The 13,645-nt window shown below is 39.3% G+C and overlaps 1 protein-coding gene across 6 annotated transcripts in view; it reads left to right on the plus strand.

Moving 5' to 3' along the window:
• LOC108250648 (LHFPL tetraspan subfamily member 2a protein) overlaps positions 1-13,645 on the plus strand; it is a 74,426-nt gene that overhangs the window by 57,666 nt on the left and 3,115 nt on the right. For 4 of the 6 annotated variants that reach the window (XM_037979391.1, XM_017440635.3, XM_037979392.1 and 1 more), the window contains one exon: positions 4,806-5,569. In XM_037979391.1, coding sequence (XP_037835319.1) covers positions 5,149-5,569 — 421 coding nt within the window. In that variant the 5' untranslated portion in view covers positions 4,806-5,148. Of the gene's footprint in view, positions 1-2,891; positions 2,913-4,805; positions 5,570-13,645 lie in introns of those variants that run through there. The other 2 variants (XM_025002670.2, XM_037979393.1) reach the window with 2 other exon arrangements.

Consider the following 13,645-nt stretch of genomic DNA (forward strand, 5'->3'; position numbering starts at 1 on the left):
CCCCCCCCCCCCCCCCCAGTTACTCACAAACTGTTAAAGGCATCATAAATCCACATTGAGCCTCACTTGTATGGAATACGAGGCTCAGATCAGTCTGTCTGTGAACTCAAAGCAGACGTCTGGGCACATGTCACAAATATCATCAATAGAGCAGAACAGACATGTTTTATTTATATTAATCCATGTTCAAGACCACTTCAGAGAAATTGAAGTTGCAGGTATTGAACAGCAAAATGGAATGTGATTCAAATTTCAAATTTCAGCTAAGCAAGGTTAAAGGTTAAGTATCCAGGTCATTCAAGCTCTGTATCACCGCATCTGGTTCAGGTTGATTCAGCTCCAGGACATTTTTCAACTATATCCCTGTCAGTAAGGAATTAGTCATCACAACAGGCCAGCAAAATGGTCAACCCTAAAGCCAGTTTCTTACTGGTTAGCAACTGCGATGAAAATTAAGAAATATAAAGATCCCCAGCTAGCAGGATTAGCAGCAGTAGCACGTCTCCAAACCTGTTCCATTAGAGGGCTTTTCAGCCAAGGGATTTTGAGTAAATAAACTTTTACCATAATTCACCATAAGTCTTCATTCAAATCATGTGGATATGATCATTTTTCACAGAAAACAGGAACCCATGTCAAACCCTTCCTAATTTAGTTTCCATAATTTTAGAGCTCTAGAGCTGCATTTGACTTGTGCACAGGAACTCTTCTACTGTCTCAAATGTCCAGGTCTAACTATGCTGATAACAAATACTGATATTAAAAAAACGGATCCAAATTTTCCTTTCTTCAGTTCAAAAGTGTACTCAAGTAGATTAAATCATAAATGTGAGGGTGGCTGCTGAGGTGGGTACAAAGATGGGTACAATTCAGGTCGAGTTGGACAGCAAAATTATGTGCATGGCCTATAATACAGTTTTGTAAGCCATACACATGAAATTGGGTTGTGAATTTCAAATATTAACTGCTAAAAATATGGTCACGGATACTCATAATACAGTGAAGCTGCGACTGATCATTTGCCTATTTTCTCACAATTTTGAGTCACCAACTAGTCTCCAACGGTAGCATCCTGTGAGATGCTGACTTAAACCATTAAACAGCTTGTTTGTGTTGAATCTTAACATCAAACTCTAGTCAAAACATAAGTGGAACGCGTGTGAGGGCAAGTGGGGATTTTCAGAAAGTTACATCTTGTGAGTATACGTTTGTTCCTGGATTTGTTTATGGTGATGCAGTAAAAGTGATTCACAAAGCTAACTTTGGTCCAGCTGCTGTCTGCGCCTGCTCTCATGAGCTCATCTGGTTTGCACAAGCCAAGCAACGCAACAGTAAACTCACACACCACAAATCTGGGTCACTGTCTGCTAAAAACATAAGGAAGAGGGGGGGAAAAAAGGAAAACTGGTTTTGATCGCTGAACAGAATGAAAAAGTTTAATGTGTGTGAGAAGGTCTTCCAAACACACACAGAGTCTAAGTCTCTAAGATGTAGGATCTGAGACAACAAGACGACATGCGTTCCTCCTGTCCCTCGCTGTGAGGGCGCACTGGGGACGGAGGGATGGAAAGCTCGGAGTGCGGGCGGGACACATGTCAACGGATCCTTCTGCTGTCCTGCCAAACTCTGGTTGGAGAATGACTAACAGACTCCCAGGAGGCAGCAGGAAAAACAGGGTAGAAAAAAAAAGAAACAGCTCTGATATTTGGCCCGGGGCTGTATTCATAACATGAGCACAAAGGCTTGTTTAAGCACCTTTTAATCTTCTCTGGCATTCCTGCTGCTGTTTTAATGTGTGCCTCTCAAAGATATCATCTCATACTTTTGTTAATTCACAGAAAGTTTGTTTGTTTGGTCCCCAGAGGTCTTCTAAAGATACTCAGTGGGGTTTGAATAGAGACACCATTGATGAAGAGGGTCTTAATTCACTTACAGTGTACTCCGAATCTAGGATTTCCATCAGCTGAAAAAGAAACTGGTTTAGTGTAAGTATTATATTAAGCTACTGAATCTGAAAGAAGCATGATACAAAGCTTTAAAATGAAGCACATACATGAGGGAAAAGGTTATATTAAAATTAGAACCCCAAATGTGGTGCAAATTTTAAGTTTCTTTAATATTTTAACATATCTAGAAATAAATTTGTTCCATCCATTAGATTTAAAGGTGAACTGAAATCAATTCTTAAAAAATTGACATTTCAGGAATGTTATTGAGTCAAACACATCCACATAACCTTCCAGGGACCCATTTTTCTGACCTAAAACTTAAATAAACTGTTTTTTGCATTTAAGTCAATAATTTCCAAAGTGGGTGACTNGGGGGGGGGGGGGGGGGAGTTGCCTTCCTGGGTTCATGACGTGTACTGTGCCTGGGCTGGCCAGGAATTGTATTGACTTCCATTTATTTTTGTAGCCTAACACTGACCTATTCACTGAACCTATCCATAACCAGTACCCAAACCATAACCTAAACTCAATTCATACATCTGCCCTAAACCTAACCCTAACCTTAATCCACTGTGTTAGGACCCACAAGGACTACCGGTCTGATAAAGTGCCTAATAAAGAAACAAAAACCAGATGCACACACACATAAACAGGCAAAAACTCTAATATTCGCCTTTTGGCATCTTGCGATAATTATAATTATTGAACTAGATCTAAAATTTAGATGCTAAAGTTCAGCCCTTTTGTTCAAACAGTCAGCATTTTCCTTCTGTTTTTGACTTCTTGACAGAACAGTAACCCAGCTGTGACAGATGTGGCTGTTATGCATTTTTTGAAACTGACACCACGCACTGCTTCGTGACTGAAGTGTCACTGACTCAGCAGAGTTGATGCAGCTGAGGTTATCGGCAGTCGTGTGACCACCGGATGGCTGTTGGGCTATCAACCATTGGCTGACCTCAGGTCAGCTGGCAGACTCCTTTCTGAGAGGCCTCAGGATTGTTTTTCTGTCCGTCTGCATCCGCCTGTCATTCCCATTTTTCCACATCTATTTTAACCTCCCCATCTCTTTCTCCACAGCTCCGAAGCAAAGGCAGACAGGATCATAAATTTTCTTTTTTCATTTTTACAACTAGAGCCATGATGACCCCATGGAGCAAGTTAAGGAAGCAAATCAGCCAGATTTTAAATTTAAAAAGACATTAAAATAAAACACCAAAAAAATATATGCATTGAATACACAGACATGGACAAATTTGTTTGTATTTTGGGTGACTATACTGTTGGAGGACCCATGATCTGTGATTGAGTCCAAGCTTACTGACACTAAGCAGCACATTTAGTTCCAGAATGCCTTGATTCTCCAGAAGCTTTCTGGCTTGCCTATACTCATTTTGACAAATTCCAGTCAGGCTTTTTTATGATTTGGTGTCCTCCCCGGTTGTCCTCTATTAAGTCCACTTTGGCTTAAACAGCGATGGGCACTGCTGAACCTTGATCTTGAAGTTCAACTCTAATCTATTTGGAAGTTGTCCTGTTCTCTTTGGTCACGATTCATATTATTTATCTCTTCAATTTGTCATCAATTTTCCTCTTTTGGCCACATCCACAGACGTTGTCTCTAGTCCTGTGGACCTTAAACTTCTGAATAATCTGAGCAGCTGTAGTCAGAGGAACATCAGGCTGCTTGGAGATGGTCTTATAGTCTTTACCTTAAATGTGCTGCTCAATTATTTTCTTTCTAAGCTCCTGAGACATCTCTTTCCTCAGCTTTCTGTGCTCCATGTTCAGTGTGTTACACACCATGATACCAAACAGCCCTGTGACTACTCTTCACCCTTTAAACAGACAGACTGACTGATTCCAGGACTGAAGACACCAGTGATGCTGATTACAGGACACACCTGAGTTTAACACGTCCCTGTGGGCAGATTAGTTTCAATCTTTTTTAGGAGTGTCATCCTTTTTATCAAGGCCAGTTTTAATAGTTTGTTATTTCAAATATTTTTTAAAGCAGAATTTTAAAAAAGGTGATTGATTTTCATTAGTTGATTTTTAGTATTTTTTTCTTTTATTAATTTTGTCAGTTTCATGTTATTTTAGTGACTTTTGTAGGCTTTTCTTTTTTTTTTTTTTGAAAAGACACAAACACATTTGTCTACATCTGTATGTATTTGAACTTTTTGCCTTGATATAAAGCCTCCAATTTTCAGGAACCCATATTCAATCAAAACTTTAAGTGTTTTGGTTTTTTAGTGTCATTTATTTATTTGATTATTTGTTTTCAAAGTCTTCATTTTTGATTGGTCTTTTCTTACTGTGTCAAATTTGCTGTCTAGTATTTCAATTCAGGGATGAGCAATCAATTCTGGATTAGGCTGAACAGCATCCAGACAATCCAATCCTGCTCCTTTGGTCAAATTAAATTAATTAATAATAAAAAGGTATTTAAATTTTTAAAACATCATATTTTGAACAAAAATTGATTTTCACTGAATAAAAGAAACCAAAAAGTTGACACTGAAATAAAAACCTGATTTTTTTTTACTTAGTTGCTTCCATTAAAGCAGCTTCAGTGGCCTGATCAGAAATCCCCTGACGTAAAAAACACGGTGAAAAGAGAAGAGGCCCACTTCAAATGATCACATCTCTCCACAATTCATTAGACCCTCCTCCTCCTCTTAAATCTACACCAGCAGCCTCCTTTCCTCGTCTCTCTGCTCCTACTTTTTCTCATCCCTCTAACTTGTTTGCATGTTTGTAAACTCTGCAGAAATGACTGATCAAGTCGGAGCTGCTTGTATACCTGCAATGAAAACCCTTACTCTGTTTCTGTATCTCTGTTTTTTCTCCTAGGTGTGTCTGATGTGACGCCAGCAGGCTGGCTCAGAAAACATAACTTCAGTACAATGTAGACACTAAAAATCAGGCAGGAGAAAACTTCTGAAGACTGATTTGAGACGGGGAGAGGGAGCTCAAAGAGCTGTGTTCAGGTGAGACCGACAGGAGATAAGAAGTGCAGGAATTGCAGAGGGAAACTGTGAATCATTGACGTGAAGTCAGCAGTGTCTGCCTGTCCTTCCTCTGAAGGGTTCACTCACTGTCACACTTCCACTGGAGAAGGATCACGACCTCAGCTCCTCAACCTACCCACAATCCCCCTGACATCTGAGCGGAGTCGCACCGAGCCACCGCCAGCATGTGCCATGTTATTGTCACCTGCCGCTCCATGCTGTGGACCCTGCTGAGCATTGTGGCTGCGTTTGGGGAACTCATCGCCTTCATGAGCACTGATTGGCTGGTGGGATACCCCCGCACGCCCGATACTGTCTTCGATCCCCACGGGACCACCGCTGCTGGCGAAGCCTACAGACCAACTTTAGGCCTCTACGGCCGCTGTACAAAGTTGCCCCACATACAGCGGGGAATACATTGCGGACCCTACGCCTTTGAATTTACGGATATTGCCAGCGGGTTCTGGCAGGCAACCTCCATCTTCCTGGCTGCAGGAATCCTTCTGTTGTGTGCCGTGGCTTTTATCTCAGTCTTCACCATGTGTTTCCAAAGCATCATGAAGAAAAGCATCTTCAATGTGTGTGGACTGCTGCAAGGGATTGCAGGTGAGATTATTGTCCTATTGTGTCTGTGAATGGGCATGTATTTGTCTGTTAGCAAAGTATCTCATGACCCACTGGACAGATGTTAATAAAAACTCTCAGAAAGTAACCATTGGATATACATCTACAACTAATTAACCTTTGGAGACAGCCTAAATTTATATGGCTGCCACAAAACACTGACCTTGAAAACACAAAAAAGCCTTTAATTCAGTTAATTTTACAGATATTGAGCTAAAATTTGATGTGGTACTTGCTAAGAGTCATTTACAATCCATTTAACACTCCAAGTGCTAATCGTTGTGTGATTTTTGCTCAAAATCTTAGCATTTACTTTAGGAGTCAACCCTTTTTGTCTGTTGGCAAAATATCTCATGAACCACTAGATGTATTTTAATGAAACTTTCAAAAAGTAATCACTGGGCGTGTATTTGCAACTGGATAGCTCTTAGAATTAATCCAATTAAACATGGCCACCACAGCTAATCAGAATTATCCAAAACTAAAAAGGTCATAGCTCGAGTAATTTGACAGACACTGAGACATAATTTGTTGGGGTAGTTGCTGAAAATTTGTTCACAACACATACTCTGAGGTTTTTATCTCATGATAATTGCATGAACTTGAGCATAACATTATTTTCAAGGTGTAACAAAATGGCTGTAACACCTCAGAAGTCTGGCACAAAAGGTGGTAGATGATATGTATTCTCTCAGGGAAGGCTAGGCCTTCAGTTTGGTTCAGAACAGAAGGACTTGCAGGCTGTTTGTGCTCTGATATTCAGAGAGCCGCCCCAGTCAGTCCAAACAGTATTGTTTCTGTTCATTCCTGTGGTGTCCACAGGTAAATCAACTGCTCCTCTCTCAGCTAAACATTTCATTACGAGCACCACAACTCCGTCCTGCAACACGATGTTTTATTCCTGCAGAGCTTTCAGTGAGCTGTTACCCAAACCTAAGATAGCAGTGATTCTGTCACCTAGAGCACCTAAATGTTTTCCCCATCAGCTGGAGCCCATTTAAAAGAAGAAGTGGTAGTGCGCATGTGTATCTGAGTTTGTGTATAAAGGGTGTGTGTCCTTTGTCTATAGTTCAGAGTCTGAGGCAGGAACTCTGGGAGGAGGCCATGAGATCATGACCATAGCTCTCTCCCCCCCCAGTGATTATGGCTGTCCTCCCCCACTGTTGTTTATCTGGTGCAAGGCCAAAAAGAAAAGGTGGGAGGGTGGTGAAGGACATGCCAAGCTGTAAATCTGACACTTAGCAGCCACTGAAACCCGTTCAGCTGCTGGAAGATAAATAGCTTTTCTGAAGGACCCTTTACACAATGAGCTTTAAAAAATGTGATATAAAAGTTTCTTATTGCCCACCACCAAAAGGCAAAATGCATGTGTACATTTTCCATGTTGTTAGTAAAATACCTCATTAACAAGCAGAAGAATTTTAATGAAGCTTTCAGAAAGTAACCATTTAATGTCAACATCTACAACTGATTATCATTCAGACTTAACTCAGTTGAAGGTGAATGCTACAGTTAAGATACCAGCATACATAAAATGGGTATAGTTAGTTTTACAGACCTAAAATTTGGTGTGTTTATGGCTGAGGATAATCCCTAACCTGAGTGCTAACTGATTGCACGAGACCTGTTAGTTTTGACCTGTAACAGGTTTGTGTACATAGACACCTTTGAATAAAATGTAACATTCGTACAACATTTGTATGAACAACGTGCAGTTGTTCAGACCTGTCAATAAATATCCATCTGAGATGATTCAACTGCAAGTGGACAGCTCTGATTGAGAGTGTTCACATCTGGCCATTTAATGCATGTCAGGTCCACTCTGTATGAAGACGTCACACAGAGGGCTGTTAAATCAGCAACAAGCAGTAAAAAACAAGACATCCAGTCAGTTTAGTAGGTCCTACATTAAGGATCGGGACAGATTGCGTTCAGAATGCCAAACTATGCAGATAAAAGGGGTCCAGATCACCTTTAAAGGTGGTTTGAGAAAAGACGTTCAATGCCCATTGAAACTGTTTAAACCTGTATTTAGCGCTATCTGAATGCAGTCTGATTGCTATAGACACATTGAAAACCAGGTGTGAACAGGGTCAAAATGTCTTAGTGTGTTACATTTCAGTGCAGCTTTTGACACAGTAGATCACTCTATTCTTCTTCCAGGATCAGATTGGGATTCAGGGTAGTACCCATCAATGGTTCACCTCTGATAGAGGTAGATGATAGATCCTGCTCTGTTAAAATGGGAAAAGTCTCTTCCTACTGTGGTGTTCTTTAAGGATCCATTCTGGGGCCAATTCTATTTACACTATACATGCTTCCCTTGGGCCATATATTTTGTGAATATAGCACTTTATTTAATTGACATGCAGATCTAAATGCCGTTAAGCCCTGATGACCCATCATCTGTCATGTTCATTGTAAATTGTATTAAGATGGGCAGTAACTGTCTTCACGTTAATGAGACTAAATCTAAAATGATGATTTTTGGTCCACTTTTATAAACAGCATCGTATTTATATCATTTACTTTTTGATCTTTAGTCTCATGCCAGGAATCTAGCTGTCATTTTTGATTTTTCATTTAAATTTAATAAACAAATTAGCTCTGTAGTAAAGAGTTGTTTTTTTTGACAACTCAAAAATATCACCAAGATTAAACCCATTCTCTGACGATGATATGAAAACAGCTATCACAGCTGTAATCACCTCCAGATTGGACTATTGCTGCCAGTGTCTGTTTTCCCATCTGCAGCTGGTTCAGACCTCTGCAGCCAGACTTATAACTGAGCCAGTATCACTCATGTGTTGGCATTTCTTTACTGGCTTCCTGTTAAATACATAATTCTTCAGTTTGTTTATCAAACATGTTCAGCACCAGAGTACATTTCTGAACGTCTCGCCCTTATTTAAATCCTATATCTCTTAGATCCTACAAGTTCTGCGTTCTAGATTACTCAGTAAGTGAGATTGTGCTTTTGCTGTAGCCTCTCTAAAGTGTTTCTCCTTTGCTGAAATATTTCATTTGTTATTTATGACATTTAATATTTTGACTTGTATTTATAAGTTATGTTTTATATATCCTTTTGTTTTAATGGGTTGTACTGTTTGCATTGTTAGATAGTGATTTTTTTATTGTACCATATGTTGGTCAAACTGTGGATGTTTTAAACGTGTTTTAAAGATAAAGTTGATTTAATTTCATTTGATTTAATCATGCCTCAATCTGATGGTAGTACATTCTCTGGTTTGTCTCCAGTTAGTCACAATTTGGTTTTAAAAGTCGCTAAACTCTCCCTAAGTTGTCTCACGTCTCACACTTTCAGACTCACGGGAACTAAACTGAGGAAGGGTTCGTAATGGATTCCTTTTGATAACTGTGACCATTTAGGGAATAAATTTGTTGTGCAAATTGTTCAAAATTCCTGCGACTCACAAAGAAATTAGGAAGGCCAGCAAATAGTTAAATACATTTTGGAAATTCCCTTAAGGATGCTGTTTTCAATTTGTCGCCAACAGTCTCAGCCCAGTGAGTTACAACCTCAGGCAAGTGTTATTTGAGAGCAGACTGAAAATACAAGCCGTCAGTGAATGAGATCACTTGGAAGTGGAGTAGCAACATGTCTTTACTGTTTATACTGATTAGTTTGATTGGAATCTCATGAAAGCAGCTTGAATGAGTAGAAAAATTGGCGGTCAGTTTTGAGGTGAGAGCCTTGATGAACAACTGCAGGTGTGGAACTGGAATGTACTCATGGACTTAGCAAAAATAGTTACAAAAGCTTCTTACAGGATCCCTCTGTTCACACATTTGTTGATAACAGTGGGGAAATGCTCTGTTTAGTGTCATTGTTAAGAGGATAAGGATGTGGAAGTGGAGAGGAGGCGAAAGGAGCTTCAAACAGCTGAGGAGGCGTGGAGTTTGCTTCATATTTTCACACACACACACACACATAGCTGAAGTCTGCTAACTCTTTCAGGTTGCTCATTTCACCCAGAGGAGGAAAGCAGGGCTAGCCTGCTGCCTGCCATGTCACTGTGGATGTTTTCTTTGGTTTGTTCTTCTTCCAGTATCAATCATTACTCAGTGAGCATCACTGCCTCAAAGCTAACCGACATCTTTTCATGAAGCTGGTGGATGATATCACTCCAACTGATATCTACCAAAGGGACCAGCATTTTACTAATGATTATTTCCAGAGAGCCGAGCGGCGCTCCGATAATGAGAAAACTGGAGCCAGACAGCAGATGTTTGGGTAAGAGATTGAGCTCAGATGGGAGGATTGTGATGATGTTGCCAGAGATGGACACGTCATACGCTGGAGTGACTCCCGAGCCTATTAACAAACCCTGATGTCACTTGTACCCCCGTGACATGATTCCTGATGGCTGCTGGGTCTCACATGCTGTTAAGTTGATCATAGTCTGGTCATTTTGGAAGTAATGTTCAGCCAAATAGTTAACAATAGTTACATCAGTCACAGAGCATGGAGTATAGAGAAAGAGGTGAAAGTCTTCATTCAGGCTGATAAGATACTAACTATTGGTAAGTATTTGACAGAACATCCCTTCAAAAATGACCAGACTATTTCTTTAAGCTCAGGTTGGCTTAAAGATTTCAGATTAAGATTATGTAACAGAATAGCTTAAACAGACTTCTGCTGAGTGTTGGTTGGCTAAACTTTGCATCCTGTTTGCGCTGATTTTAAGGGTCCCTAAAGGCTTGTTAGACCCCAGTTAGACTTCCTATAGGTGAATTTTCTTTGCATCTACTGAAATGCTCTCCTACCTCTGCTTCACTCTTGTCAGGCTTGAGCTGAAAAAGGATTAGAGACAAGACGGCAAACAAACTCGGCTGTAAAACTGTCCCTGATTCTCATGTGTTTGGTGTCGCTCGCCTTTATTAGCCACCATAAAGTTTCCTTCCAGCCGTGAGTCACAGACATGAGTTCAGTTTTAACCAGAAACCATAACTGAAGGGAACAACACACCTTCTAACAGGAACTCATGCAGCATTATTGAGTTATAATTCTGACAGGAGATATTATGTTTTATGAAAGAAAGAAAGTAGACTTGTCAGTTCTGACTAATAAAACATGGGACTTTCAAGCCTTTAATAGCTTTTCCTACTGGAGGTGTGGCTGTTTTTAGAATGATGATAAACAGAAACCACAGCGCTAACAGGCTCAGCCAGGAAAGATATTGTTAAGTAAATCCTTGTAAAACTCTGCTGCTGACTTATACTGCGCCATGAAAAGTTATACTGTGACTTTCAAAAGTTAAGGCACCAAATAAATACAAATTGATGCCAAAAAATGCCAAATTAGAAAGGACCAATCTCTTTAACATTTTATGCTGATTCAGCAATCAAACTATTATAAATCTAAATTTTTTGTGATATTTTAGCCATTCATATATCAAAACATTTAGTTTTTCAGGAGATGGGTGTTCTGACTTTTATACTTTTCCAAATATTTAACTTTATTTACTAATAAACTCTCCCTAGAAGAAAACATTTAGATCTTTTCAGTTCCTTCAAACATATTGTGCTATTTGAACTCTGTTCAGCAGAACGGTTCTCCTTTTGTTCTCTGTTGCTACTTTTTTCTTTAGCTAACCTTTTCTACTTTTAGCTTCTAGCTTGTTCTGGTGGTTGTAAATGACATAAGGAGACAGCCCGTAAAACTCAGAAACTTTATCACACCAGGCATCACAAAACTGCTTTTGGTCTACTCTTCCTCTGCACTCCTACGACACGCTCCTCTGCCCCACGCCGTCACAGCAGCGCCATCTAGTGTCAAGAAGCAACAACAGCAACATAAATGTACTCACTGTGTAGACCCAGGAACACAACATAGCTAGCTTTTTGACATATTTATCTAGCTTTGAGCTAAATTTAGATTTTATCCAGTGTTTTATACTTTTAGCTGCCATTTTGCTACTTTTAGCTAGTATTTTTCTTTTAGCTTTAAAAACTCAGTTTTAACTTCTTCAGCAAATTTCAACAAAGCCATTCAGCATTCATTCTGCATTTTCACAGAATGTGCTATTTCTCTAGTGAAAAATAGTAGTGATTATTTTGGTTTGTATAACTGAGTGGAAAAAATAAATAAGAAAACCAACAAAAAATGTTTATGAAGATCTCAGATCGCTATTGAAACCAAGATGACACAAACGCCAGAGCTTTAGATTTTGCTCCATTTAATTACCTGAAGAGTAAATGAGCAAAGACAAAGCTGTTTCCTCAGTTTGTGTTGCTGTTGATGGTATTTAACTGTAATATGAGATGTGGAGGACCAGGGAGACTGCTTGTTAGATCACTAAGGACACAAATCCAAACTCTTAAAGAGTTTATTCCAGTTTCTCACTGGGCTGCGACTGTTAGAAAGCAGAAAATAGGTAAAGTTTCTGTTCAGTCTCACTGAATTCTGAGCATCTCTAACCAAACAACTGCAGAGCCATCTAGTTGCATTTCACGTGGCCAGTTTTGTCAAATCCCAGCCTAGTTTTGTGTGCAAATCTTGTACATCCATCTTCACTTTCAACAAGCAGGTGATAGAGGCTGTGTTGAACAATGCAATAATACTTTGCAGAATTGCATTAGTTTGTAATAAAAGATGACATTTTTATTTTACACATTTTAAATATGCTTTCCGTTTTGTCTCAAACAGACTTTTCCTCATTGATTTTAAATTTGGGTGGCTGTGGATCAGTGGTTGGAGCAGTCATCCTCCAACTAGAGAGTCAGCAGTTCAAATATTGGCTGCATGCAGTCACATGTCATAGTGTGACCCCTCGATGCCTCATTGTGTGCCCCGTTGGTGTATGAATGTGATCTAAAGCACTGATTAGGTACTTTGTATCGCCTTGTTGCTGAAAAGTACTATATAAATAAATTTGACTTGACTCTATAGAATGATTTGTTCAGGTTAACTTTGTGTAGTAGATGTAGTAGAGGGCTGTATGAATGTGTGTGTGGTTTGTAAATGAGGGCACAGATTGTGTTGTAAAGCACTTTGTGTAGCCTAGTTGGCTGAAAAGGCGCGATGTAAGTACAGTCCATTTACCATTCTTTTTGAAGATAAGATAAGAAAGCACTTTAGTGCTCCCCGTGGAAAAAATCACAAAACATCAGGATGATTACACAGACAAGTAAAAGGTGGGGGGTGTGGGGAATAAATATAGTAAACGAGGAAAAATAAATACAATAGTACAATACATCATAAAAATTACAGAAAACTTATATGTACAGTCTATTAATGAAACAAAATATTAATATATAAATGATATTAATCAAGCATTTGGTGTTTCTCTTTTTGTTTGTGTTTTACTGAAAGTTAAATATATACTGCTACCTCTGATACAAGTTAAAGGAATAAACTGATTTACTAACTTTAATGTAGCAAGACTGTATTTCACCAGAGTGGTGTTGTTTACCTGTTAAATTTAAATAAAGTTTTTGAGCTGGTTAAAACAGTCTGAGTCTGCTTCAAGTCCTTATAGGGCTATGTCATTACATAGGAAAATAGTTTGGTTCCGCTGTTTTAGTAACTTGCAAAATAGGAAAAACTCAGTGGTTTAAAATCAGTGTAAAAGTTGCAATTGTGATTTTATTGTAAAAGAAAAAGTGCAATATGATATTTTAGCCATATTGTCCACCCCTACTTAAAATATTAAATCTTTGTCTCAAATATGACTTCAATCATTTTGCAGTTCAGAAAAAAAAAAAAACACTCTGCAGAAGTGCCCAAACACTGCTGGTATAAAACTGAGTAAAATGTGTCCTCCTTCCTGCTCCTGGCAGGTTTTATTTATACCCTTTCCTCCATATCTTCTTCTCACACTAGAGGCATCTTATTTATTCTCTGGAAAGGAGAACAGTGGCCAGAAGTGAAGACCTGTTGTGCGCCATCACAGGGTGGAGCCTTCAAAATGATGGATGAGGGTGGGGATGGCAGACAGTTGGTATCCGAGATGGATTTATGGCAGAGGATTGATAGTTTGGACTAACACAAACAAGAACCAGTGCAAAGAGGGAAGCTCAGCTGGGTATTGGGTT

Source organism: Kryptolebias marmoratus, linkage group LG14, assembly GCF_001649575.2.
Source record: "Kryptolebias marmoratus isolate JLee-2015 linkage group LG14, ASM164957v2, whole genome shotgun sequence".
In the NCBI taxonomy this organism is placed as follows: domain Eukaryota; kingdom Metazoa; phylum Chordata; class Actinopteri; order Cyprinodontiformes; family Rivulidae; genus Kryptolebias; species Kryptolebias marmoratus.